Source organism: Sciurus carolinensis, chromosome 2 (assembly GCF_902686445.1).
Source record: "Sciurus carolinensis chromosome 2, mSciCar1.2, whole genome shotgun sequence".
Taxonomy (NCBI): Eukaryota; Metazoa; Chordata; class Mammalia; order Rodentia; family Sciuridae; genus Sciurus; species Sciurus carolinensis.
The window spans coordinates 153,049,711-153,062,195 of NC_062214.1; the positions used below are offsets into that span (position 1 = coordinate 153,049,711).

The following is a 12,485-nucleotide window of genomic DNA, read 5'->3' on the forward strand; positions in this document are numbered from 1 at the left end:
AGATTTACCTCTTTTGCATTGGGGAATTCTTGTAAGGGCTGTTGATACAAGAGTCTTATCTTTCCCTAACTGAAGAGCTGGACTCTGACTTTCCTGAGTCACAGAAGATACCAGGTGGAGCTGATCGATCACTAAACTGTTAGTTCCTAACACATCCCATACCACCCTTGATTCCTGTCTTTTCAAAGGCCGGTTTAATTTTTCTTCTAATTCTGTACATTACCCACATTCCCATTTTGCTTAAGTTAGCCAAAGTTTAATTTCTATTGCTTAGAATCAAAGACACCCAGATGATACAAAGTAAGTAACCCCATAAAGGGCACATGGAGGTCAAAGAAAGCTTCGGAAGGTGGCCTGAAATCCAGACACTTTATTTAAAATTATAAAATGAACATGTATTAATGGGGGTCCAAATCGCTGGCTAGGGTACAATGACAAATCAATTTCACGTTTCTTTGTGCTTATAGATAATTAGCATTTTTCAATGATTGATGATGTTTAATTACTACAAACAATATTGGATTTCACTCTTGGCATCTCCCACATTAGAAAAGTGAATGAGAATGAACCAAACTAATAAGGTACTACATGCTATAGGAAGTAAACTAAGGGGGTGCTGAGAATAGCAAATGATACAGTGAAATATATAGATTTATTGAAATTTAATTATAAAATTCCAGTTATTCAGTTGTTCTGAGGAAGCCACATGTGGAGAAAATCTTTAAAATGAGATACCCTAAATACAGTAGATCACCTAAGTCAGAGGTTTTTAACCAAAGTCCTGCAAAATGCAGAGTACTGAGACAGCTACTGCAAACAATCAGCCCAACAGTAAGTGATGTGAAAGAAAAAATAGTTTTTTGGCCAATCCTGCCTTCCCATTATGAAGCTGAGGCTCTATGGCCCAGGGAGATCAACTGATTTGTCTAAGGACAGATTTCAGACATGGTTCAGATAGGAAGCTTCTTTTTATGAGATAGCAATATGTTTAATTCCTGTTCAGTCTGAAATTCAGCATTCAGCACTATAACCTACATAAATAATTTTCAAGACTCCCTTAAAATATATATGAACATATATAGATACATACACACACACTATTCTGAGTCTTTTGTAGGTTTACCTTGTTATTTTTTGAAGAATAAAAATAAATTTGTAAGTTGTATCCAGATAACAATTAAGATAACACCACCTAATATTTATCTTTAATATTCATAATTTTTTCAAACATAATTGAGCAGATTTAGAAAATGTGGGGAGCCCATTCTGCCACAGGTTAGTTGGAGACAGGGTATTCATCCCTGATATTATTGACATTTTGAGTAGGATAATTCTTTGTTTGAGGGGAGTGCTGTCCAATATAGGATATTAAACAGCATCCCTGCTCTCTACCCACTGCATGCCAGTAGCATCTCTAATTACAACACCAAAATTGTCTCTTGCCATTGCCAAATGTCCCCTGGGGTTGAAGGGGGGGGAACTGTATCCTGGTTAAGAAACACCGGTTTTAACATCATGACTATAAGAAAAATGTAACTGCCACCTGTATCACTCCACTGAGGAGTAAACTGTGATTAAACTAGAGTTGCATTTTAATTTTAATCCCAATATATACCATGGATAAAATTAAGTTAAATTGCTTATACTAGTTTTTGTCTAGTACTGAGCTGTTCAATATAATATTTACCCACCACATGTGGCTAATGAGCACCTGAAACACAAGCTACTACATAGTGAAATAGCAGTAAATGTAAAATACACACTGCATCTGAAGACTTGGGTAGAAAAAAAAAAAAAAAGGTTTGGTTAAAAATAAAGTAAATCTCTCAATGATTTTTATATTCATTGAGCTATTTTGGGTATTCTTACGAGTGAAAGACATTTTAAATCAATTTTTACTTTTCAAAAAGTATAGCTACTAAAAATTTTAAATGTGACTTGCATTATAATTCTATTAGATGGCATAGGTCTACTTGACATGGTTAGTATTATTCTCCAAGTAAATAAATTCTCAAGTGTCTCAGAAAAGCTAAAAGACTTTGGAAATGACAGCCCTATGAAATTATCTTACTTTTGAGCATCATAACTCCTTATCACGCTTAAGGGATTTCTCTGTTTCTTTAAACCAGTTACTTTTATTCCAATGCTTTATTCTCAGTGTTTCGACTGGCTCTTTTCTGACTGCCGATTTGTCTTCGTGCTGTTCCTTGTCACTCTCCTGCACAGCTGTTTCTTTCTTATACTCAGGTTCTTTCCTTGTGGGATGTGGAGCTGTCGCAGCATCCATCATACTTAGAAAATCGTAAGCTGGAAGAGGAGGTTTCCATTCCTGAGCAGATAAAATTGCTGGAAGGAAGACACAACAAAGGGTTAATGATTCACATCTATAAAATTGTCATATGAATACACTAGAAAATGTTTATTTTGAAAAAAATATTTGTAGGAATGAAGACTTTATCAGTTTTACTTAGCTTGATTTCTAATATCACTGTAATTAAGAAATTATAATTACTAGCTACTTTCATATTTTATATTATATTTCCAAGCCATTATTTTCTATATAGAGATAAACATCAATAGGGAAAAAAAACAGGTTCATCATCGTACTGCCAGTTAATCCTTCTTGGGGTTTCAAAAATAGCAATATATGTAAGAAGATTACCTACAGACAGGTACAAACTAATATGAAAAGTCTCCTACTTCCCTCCTTATTCCAGTCTCAATCTCTAAATATGGTAACTTTCTTATGAGTGATTCCAGAAAAACATTTTGGAACATATATACATAGATAGATATAGATATAGATATAGATATTATTATTTTATTATACAAGTTTTGCCTTACATCTTAAAGGATATTCTGTTCTCAAAGGTTTTAATTAACATTCTTTCCATACACTTCATGAAAAGTGCATTTTATAAAAAAATAATTATAGATAGGAATGATTTTAAATCACTATGGAGTTGACTATACTCTATGTAGACAGTTACCAGATGACTTCTTTTAGATGAGTTTCAAGGCAGTAAATCTTAACATTATTTTAAAATACTGATCATTAGAAAATGAAAACTGATTAAAGAGGATAACATGAGATAAATTAACTCTTCTTCATTTAGCAAATTTTACAAAATAGTTTTTGAATTTAGTTGCCACATTCAAAATACTATTATGAAAAACAAACTATATAAGGAAATGTGCAAAATAAACCTTTAAACAATAAATGCTAATGAAAGAATCTATGTCAATAATAACAAACATGCACGAAACAAACTTGACCATATCTTATAAATCAAATACATATCTATAAAAAAGCTTAGGAAATACAAATAAACTGAACTCTCCTGGAGTACAAAAGCTGAAACAAAAATCTGCTTATGTAGATATACAGTATGTATACTTATTGATTTATAATTTCTTCACTCAATTTCAATTACATGAAATTCTAGGGCTTTGTACCTGAAATAGAATATTAAATTTAGAATACCCATGGAATTGACATTGCTAATGTGGTACTGCCAGTTTAGCAGATGCAAAAGTGACAAATGGACAAAATATTTTCCTGAATGAATAAGTAAGCAGTAAGAATAACCATCTGCAATTTACAATATGCCATTTCATGAATAGTAAAGTATCTTTAACAAAAGTCTAAAGGATAGCAAATGTTTAGCAATATTTATTTTTTAAGGTAAACAGTTCATTTTGAGACTAGTGGTATCTGTGTTAGAGCAACTGCACAGATGATAACATCTGGTTAAATAAAACATCCATGCAGACATGGAAGTGAAAGCGGACTCTCTGAAGAGTTCAAAAGATACAAACGAAAGGACTGATTCCTATTCCACACAGAATAGGAACTCAAGAATGAACAATAACTACAAAAAGGCCTTTTTCCAGATAATGAATTGCACAAAATAGTGATTTTCTCATTCACTAAAATGTAAAAAGGAACAGATTATCTCAGAAAATTAAGGCAAAAATAACATCTAAAGGGACCCAAAAATAGCCAAAATAATCTGGAAAATGAACAAAGTTGGAGGAACCAAATTTCTCAATTTCAAAACTCATTGCAGGGGCTGGGGTTGTAGCTCAGTGGTAGAGCACTTGCCCCTTACCTGTGAAGCTCTAGGTTGGATTTTCAGCACTATATAAAAATAAATGAAAGTATTGTGTTCATATACAACTAAAAAAATACTTTAAACAGAAAATTTCAAAAATTTAAAAAATTTAAAAACTCACTACAAAGCTACTGCAATCCAGACAGTGTGGTACTAGCACAAGGATAGATACAAAAACATTTACATGAATATTCAGAGCATAATTATTCACAATAGCCAAAAAGTAAAGACAATCCATAAACTGATGAACAGATTTTAAAATGTGGTTTATTTGTACACTGGAATATTATTCACTTATAAAAAGCAATGAACTACTGACTCATGCTACAGCATGGTTGATATTTGAAAACTTCATGCTAAGAAAAAGAAGCCAGGCATAAAAGTTCACACATTATTTGACTCCATTTATATGAAATTTCCAGATTAAGCAAATAATAGAGCCAAAAAGTAGATTAGTGATCACCAGGGAGAAGAAAGAGGAAAGAACTGGAAGTGCCTACGAATGGGCATGGGATTTCTTTGCAGGGTGATGAAAATTGTTTTAGAATTCAGTAGTGACAATGGTTACACAGTCTAGTGAATATACTAAAAACCAATGAACTATACAAAGAATGACTTTTATAGTATATTAATTATATTTCAACTTTAAAAACACCATCCACAGGCTATTTAAGCATAATACTTAAGTTAAAACTAACTTGACAGAAAGGAATAAAACAACCTGGGAAGAATGAGTGTTGGTGCAAGGATTGATCCCAAATAAATTCAAGTATCTGACTAAATATACACAAATGTACGTAATCACAGATTCACATGACATATGGCACCTGAGATAATGTAACAATGGAGTTTGCACATCAGAACTATGTGTGTATATTTATGTATACAAATACACATCTATTTACACATACAGCTCACACATACACCTTATTTAAGTACTCTGTCATGGACCAGTGTCAAAATATTACAATACAGATGATCTGATATCTAATAAAGTCTTTACATAGTAATGTAGACTTTTGATATATCAAATTTTAACTATTTGCACAATATACTAATCATTCATGTTATCATATTTACTTATTTAAATTATAGCAATAGCCCTATTGTTGCCACAATTGTACATAAGTGGTTAATGCTCAAATATAATTAAGATATGTACCCATACCACAAGTATAAATTCTTGTATGTTTTCAGAAAAGTAAAATTATAATATGTCATAAGCAAGGACCATTAATTCTGGGCAAGATCTGTTTTCTTGGGCTTCTAAACTCTGATTCTGTCCAAACTATAAAAAAGGAAGTTAAATTATCTGTTTGCAAAAAACATAACCTTTTACAGAAAACCTTAAAGATTGCACCAAAAAACTTATAGAATAAATAAATTTAGTAAAGTTACAGGATACAAAAATCAATATTAAAAATCAAGTGTTTTATACACTAAAAATAAGCTATCTGAAAAAACAACCTCAATAGCATCAAAAAATAAAATACTTAGAAATAAATTCAGCCAAGGAGGTGAAAAACCCATACACTGACAACTACAAAACACTGATGAAAGAAATTGAAAAAGACATAAATAGAAAGTTCATGTTCATGAATTGCAGAAATTAATATTGTTAAAGTATCTATACTACCCAATGCAATACTACAGATTCAAGCAATGTGTATTAAAATTCCAATGACATTTTTGACAGAAATAGAAAAAAAATCCTAAAATTCATATGGATCCACTAAAAACCCCAAACAGTCAAAGCAACCTTTAGCAAAAAGAACAAAGCTGGATATGTCACACAGCCCAACTTCCAAATGTATACAAATAGCTAGAGTAAACAAAACAGTATGGTACTAGCATAAAGACAAACAGACACATGGACCAAGGGAACAGGATAAAGAGACCAGAAATAAATATACACATTCACCGTCAACTCACCTTTAACCAAAGAACCAAAACACACAATGGGGAAAGGAAGGTCTCTTCAATAAATGGTGCTGGAAAAACTAGATATTCCTAAGCAGAAGAATGAACTTGGACATTTATCTCATACTCCATCAGAAAAATAAACTCAGAATAGATTAAAGAATTAAACCACTGGAAGAAAACAAAAGGAAAAAGCTTCTACACATTGATCTCCACAAAGACATTTTGGATCTGACCTCAGAAGCACAAGTAACAAAATCAGATCAAATGGGATTGTTTTATCAAACTAGAAAGCTTCTGCACAGCAAAGGAAACAATCGACAGAGTGGAAAAACAACAGAGTGGAGACAATGGGAGAAGTATGTGTAAATTATATATTTAATAATGGGTGACTATCCAAAATATACAGGGAATTCAAACAACTCGGTAACAAGAAAACAATACAATTATAAAGTTGGCAAAGAACCTACATAGGCATTTTTCCAAGGAAGATACTAAAAAGCTAACATATATTAAAAGGTGCTCAACATCACTAATCAGGAAAAGTAAGCTAAAACTACAATGAACTATCACCTCACACCTGTAAAGATGGATTTTACCAAAAAGACAAAAGGTAAAGTATTAGGGAAGATGTGGAGCAAAAGGAACCCTTCTATCTTCTGGCTAGGAATGTTAATTAATACAGTCATTATGGGAAACAGAATGGAGGTTTTTCAAAAAATTAAAGATAGTAGTACTACATGATCCAGCAATTCAACTTCTGGATGTGCATACAAAGGGACTGAAATCGGTATGTCAAAGAGATGTCTGCACTCCCATGTTCACTGCAGCATCATCCACAATAGCCAAAATATGAAATCTACCTGTGTCCATCAAAGGATGAATGGATAAAGAAACTGTGCTGTATGTATACAATAGAATGTCAGTCTTAAAAAAAAAAAGAAAGGAATTCCATCATTTGCACCAAATGGATGAACCTAAAGGACATTATATTTAGTAAAATAAGTCAGGCATAAAAAGAAAAACACTCATGATCTCACTTGCCTATAAAATCTAAAACAATCAAACCTGTAGAAGCAGAGAGTAGAATGGTGGTTACCAGGGGCTAGGGGTATAGGGTAGGATACCAGGAGATTTTGGTCAAGGAATACAAAGTTTGTTATACTGGAAGAATAAGTTCTAGAGATCTGCTATACAGCATGGAGACAAATAATAATGTATTGTTAACATAGCTTTTAAATGTTCTCACCAAAAAGTAACGATAAGGGCTGGGGATATAGCTCAGTTGGTAGAGTGCTTGCCTTGCAAGCACAAGGCCCTGGGTTCGATCCCCAGCACCAAAAAAAAAAAAAAAAAAAAAAAAAAAAAGTAACGATATGTGAAGTGACAGATATATTTATTAACTTGATTTAATCATTCTACAACATGCACATAAAAATATTATGCATATAAAAGTATTAATACACCTAATATGAATTAATGTTAGCTATTACTATTTATTAAATTTAATAAAATATAATTTAGCAGTACTTATTTTTGGTGGGTAAAAACAACTTCATACTTTTTGTGATAGTTAAATGAAATATTAATAAATTGCATTTTTATTAGCTATTATAATTATTCAAGTTAAATATAACAATGATATTTATCAGAATACTATTAAACAGAACTGCTTCTTTCAAATATTTATGTGTATAGATTAGGTAGAATACCTATGGATTTTAGATAAAGTCATTGCAAACCTGATTATCACAATATTGGTGACTACACAGATGATTTTGTTTTATTGAAGATTCAATGAAACAAGCAAAATTATGCATTCAATTCAGTAGGCAAATTGTTTAACAGTAGAGGCTATGAAGTTAGATTATTTGGTTTGAATCTCTATTCTGGTAATTATTAGTTCAATCACCATTGAACCTATTAACCTCAATTTTTTTCAACTGAAAAAAAAAAAAAGTGTAATGACAATATCCAGAACACTAGCGTTATACTAAGACTAAATCAGAGCATCACTGAAAGGTAATTAGCACCATGCCAGGCAAAGTGTACATGCTCAATAAATACTGACTATTACTTTTATGCCAATGATAACTTTCCATGAAGTAATTTGCCTATTACAATGTAAAAGCCATATAAACCACAACCAAAAGGGTGGACCTACCTGACCAACAAAAGCAGTAACAACAAATGTTGAGGGAGAAACTACTTAAAACCAGGCAGTCGCAAGCGAGCTAGCGGATGAGTCAGGCCGCCTGCATCGGGAGCTAGTTGGCGGGCACCAAACCTGCCTGCATTGCAAAGCTTTGGGGGGGCAGCCAGCTAGCCCAACCAGCAGGCCGAAGTCCGATGCCATCACTGAGTGACCCCGCTCGACCACCACGCCGAGGTCTGTGGCCATCGCGAAGCAAGCTGGCAGCAGACAAGCCAGCCCACCTGCATCACAGAGCTAGCCAGAGGCTTCTTTATAGGCTGGTGCAGGCATTTTGAATTATTCCTGAGGGCTTGTCTACCACTGGAGCCGTGAACCCAGTGACCAGGAGCATTGCAGAGGAGGGCCACCCAGCGAGAGGCTTCGATGCAGAGTGAGGATCTGAGGCCCAGGCGGTAGCTACAGTCCCCAGGGAACATAACAGAGGAGGGCCACTCAGCGAGGGAGTCCCTCACAGGGCCAGGTTCCCCAGTCCAGGCAGTAGGTCGGGACCCCTGGGAATGTCACAGAGAAGGGCTTCTCAGTCCAGGTGGTATTTCTGGACCAAAGGCAACTTCTCAAAGGAGAGTTGCCCAGCGAAACTTCCATACCAGGTGAGTATTCCCTGCTGGGCAAGGTTTTCCCACCAGGGCAGTAGAACCAGAGACACAGGCCCAGATCAGATGTGCCCCAGTTTGCAGTCTAGTCCCCCTTTGGCCGACCATCAGTCAACAAGTGGAGTTGCCTTTGCCCACTGACAGGGAATATACCCCACCTGAAGGCCACCACCCCTAGAGGGGCAACTTCCTAGTGGAGCACTGTATTATCAAGTTCCTCTAAGACTTCAGGTTACTGAAGGCTAAGAGGTGAGTTATTGAAAATCTACAGAGAAAATACTAGTCAATAGAGGAAATCTACATTATCTCGGAGTTTCACTACTAGAGGGGTAGATACCTGAGCAATATGAGAAAACAAGGGAAGAAAATGTCCCAAACAAACCTATATGGTACAGCAATAAAATTCAATGACAGCATGGCAGAAGAAAGGTCAGAAAGGGAGTTCAGAATGTACATGATTAAAATGATCAGAGAAGCAAACGATGAGATGAAAGAGCAAATATAGGCTTTGAATGATCGCACCACTCAACAGTTAAAAGAGCAAATTCGGGAAGCAAAAGACCACTTCAATAAAGAGTCTGATACTGAAATAAACCAGACAGAAATCCTTGAAATCATGGAAACAATAAACCAAATTAAGGACTCCATAGAAAGCAAAACCAATAGGATAACACCTGGAAGACAGAACCTCAGACATTAAAGACAAAATATTTAACCTTGAAAACAAGTTGACCAAACAGAGAAGGTGGTAAGAAATCATGAACAGAATCTACAGGAATTAAGGGATATCACGAAAAGGCCAAATTTAATATTTATTGGGATTGAGGAAGGCACAGAGAAACAAACCAAAGGAATGAACAAACTATTCAATGAAATAATATCAGAAAATTTCCCAGATCTGAAGAATGAAATGGAAAATCAAGTACAAGAGGCTTACAGGACTCCAAATATGCAAAATTACAACAGACCCACACCAAAGCACATTATAATGAAAATACCTAACATACAAAATAAAGACAGAATTTTAAAGGCTGCAAGAGAAAAGAATCAAATTACATTCAGGGGGAAACCAATATGGATATCAGCAGATTTTTCAATTCAGACCCTAAAAGCTAGAAGGAACTGGAACAACATTTTTCAAGCTCTGAAAGAAAATGGATACCAGCCAAGAATCTTATACCCAGCAAAACTTACCTTCAGATTTGATGACAAAATAAAATCCTTCCATGATAAACAAAAGCTAAAAGAATTTACAAAAAGAAAGCCAGCATTACAGAACATTCTCAGCAAAATATTCCATGAGGAAGAGATGAAAAACAATGATGCAAATCAGCAAAGGGATAGCCAAATAAAGGAGAAACCAAGTCGTGTCAAAAAAAAAAAATGAGCCAAATGACCGGGAATACAAATTATATCTCAATAATAACCCTGAATAATAATGGCCTGAACTCATCAATCAAAAGACATAGACTGGCAGATTGGATTAAAAAGAAATATCTAACAATTTGCAGCCTGCAAGAGACTCATCTCATAGAAAGAGATACCCACAGACTAAAGGTGAAAGGATGGGAAAAAACATACCATGTACATGGACACAGCAAAAAAGCCGGATTATCCATCCTCATATCAGATAATGTGGACTTCAAGCCAAAGTTAGTCAGAAGGGATAAAGAAGGACATTTCATACTGCTTAAGGGAAGCATAAATCAGCAAGACATAACAATCATAAATATCTATGCCCCAAACAGTGGCTCATCCATATACATCAAACAAATCCTTCTCAATTCCAGAAATTGAATAGACCACAACGCAATAATACTAGGTGATTTTAACACATCTCTCTCACCACTGGACAGATCCTCCAAACAAAAATTGAACAAAGAAACCATAAATCTCAATAACACAATCAATAATTTAGACTTAACGAACATATATAGAATATACCATCCAAAATAGCTAATACACTTTCTTCTCAGCAGTGCATGGATTCTTCTCTAAAATAGACCATATATTATGCCACAAACATACTGTTAGCAAATACAAGAAGATAGAGATACTACCATGTATTCTATCAGATCATAATGGATTGAAATTAGAAATAAATGACAGAGTAAAAAACAGAAAATTCTCCAATAACTGGAAATTAAATAATACACTATTGTATGATGAATAGATAACAAAGACATCAGGAAGGAAATTAAAAAATTCTTAGAGGTAAACGAGAACAAAGATACATCATATCAAAATCTCTGGGACACTATGAAAGAGGAAAATTTATTTAATGGAGTGCATTCGATAAAAGAAGAAAAAAAAATCAACAAATAAACGACCTGAAACTACAGCTCAAAGTCCTAGAAAAAGAAGAACAGAGCAACATAAAAGTAGTAGAAGACAGGAAATAGTTAAAATCAGAGCTGAAATCACCGAAATTAAAACAAAAGAAACAATCAAAAAAATTGACAAAATAAATAGTTGGTCTTCGAAAAAATAAACAAAATTGATAAACCTTTAGCCACACTAACAAAGAGAAGGAGAGAGAAAACTCAAATTACTAAAATTCAGAATGAACAAGGAAATATCACAACAAACACAAGTGAAATACAAAACATAATTAGAAGCTATTTTGAAAATCTATACTCCAACAAAATAGAAAATCTCAAAGACATCAAGTTTCTAGAGACATATGAATTACCTAAACTGAACCAGGAGGACATACACAATTTAAATAGATGAATTTCAAGTAATGAAATAGAAGTCATTGAAAGCCTACCAACAAAGAAAAGTCCAGGACCAGATGGATTCTCAGCCGAGTTCTACAAAACCTTTAAAGAAGAGCTCATTCCAATACTCCTCAAAGTAGTCCATGAAATAGAAGAGGAGGGAACCCTCCCAAACTCATTCTATGAAGCCAGTATCACCCTGATACCTGAACCAGAGACACATCGAGGAAAGAAAATTTCAGACCAGTATCCTTAATGAACATTGATGCAAAAATTCTCAACAAAATATTAGCAAATCGCGTACAAAAATATATTAAAAAGTGCACCACAATCAAGTGGGTTTTATTCCAGAGATGCAAGGTTGGTTCAACATTCGGAAATCAATAAATGTCATTCACCATATCAACAGACTTAAAGTCAAGAATCACATGATTATTACAATAGATGCAAAAAAAGCATTCGATAAAATACAGCATCCCTTCATGCTCAAAACACTAGAAAAAAATAGGGATAGTGGGAACATTCCTTAACATTGTAAAGGCCATCTATGCTAAGCCCATGGCCAATCTCATTCTAAATGGTGAAAAACTGAAAGCATTCCTCCTAAAAACTGGAACAAGGCAGGGATGCCCTCTTTCACCACTTCTATTCAACATTGTCCTCAAAACTCTAGCCAGAGCAATTAGACAGACCAAGGAAATTAAAGGGATACGAATTGGAAAAGAAGAACTCAAACTATCCCTGTTTGCTGATGACATGATTATATATTTAGAGGAACCCAGAAATTCCACCAGAAAAGTTTTAGAACTCATAAGTGAATTCAGTAAAGTAGCAGGATATAAGATCAATGCTCATAAATCTAATACATTTTTGTACATAAGTGATGAATCTTCAGAAAGAGAAGTTAAGAAAAATACCCCAT

At 34.2% G+C, this 12,485-nt stretch overlaps 1 protein-coding gene across 2 annotated transcripts in view; it reads right to left on the minus strand.

Annotated features, from left to right (window-relative positions):
* Positions 1-350: 350 nt before the first annotated feature.
* The window catches only part of Txndc16 (thioredoxin domain containing 16), a 113,352-nt gene continuing 101,217 nt past the window's right edge, over positions 351-12,485 (minus strand). For both annotated transcript variants that reach the window (XM_047541293.1, XM_047541292.1), the window contains one exon: positions 351-2,346. In XM_047541293.1, coding sequence (XP_047397249.1) covers positions 2,081-2,346 — 266 coding nt within the window. In that variant the 3' untranslated portion in view covers positions 351-2,080. The remainder of the gene's footprint in view (positions 2,347-12,485) is intronic.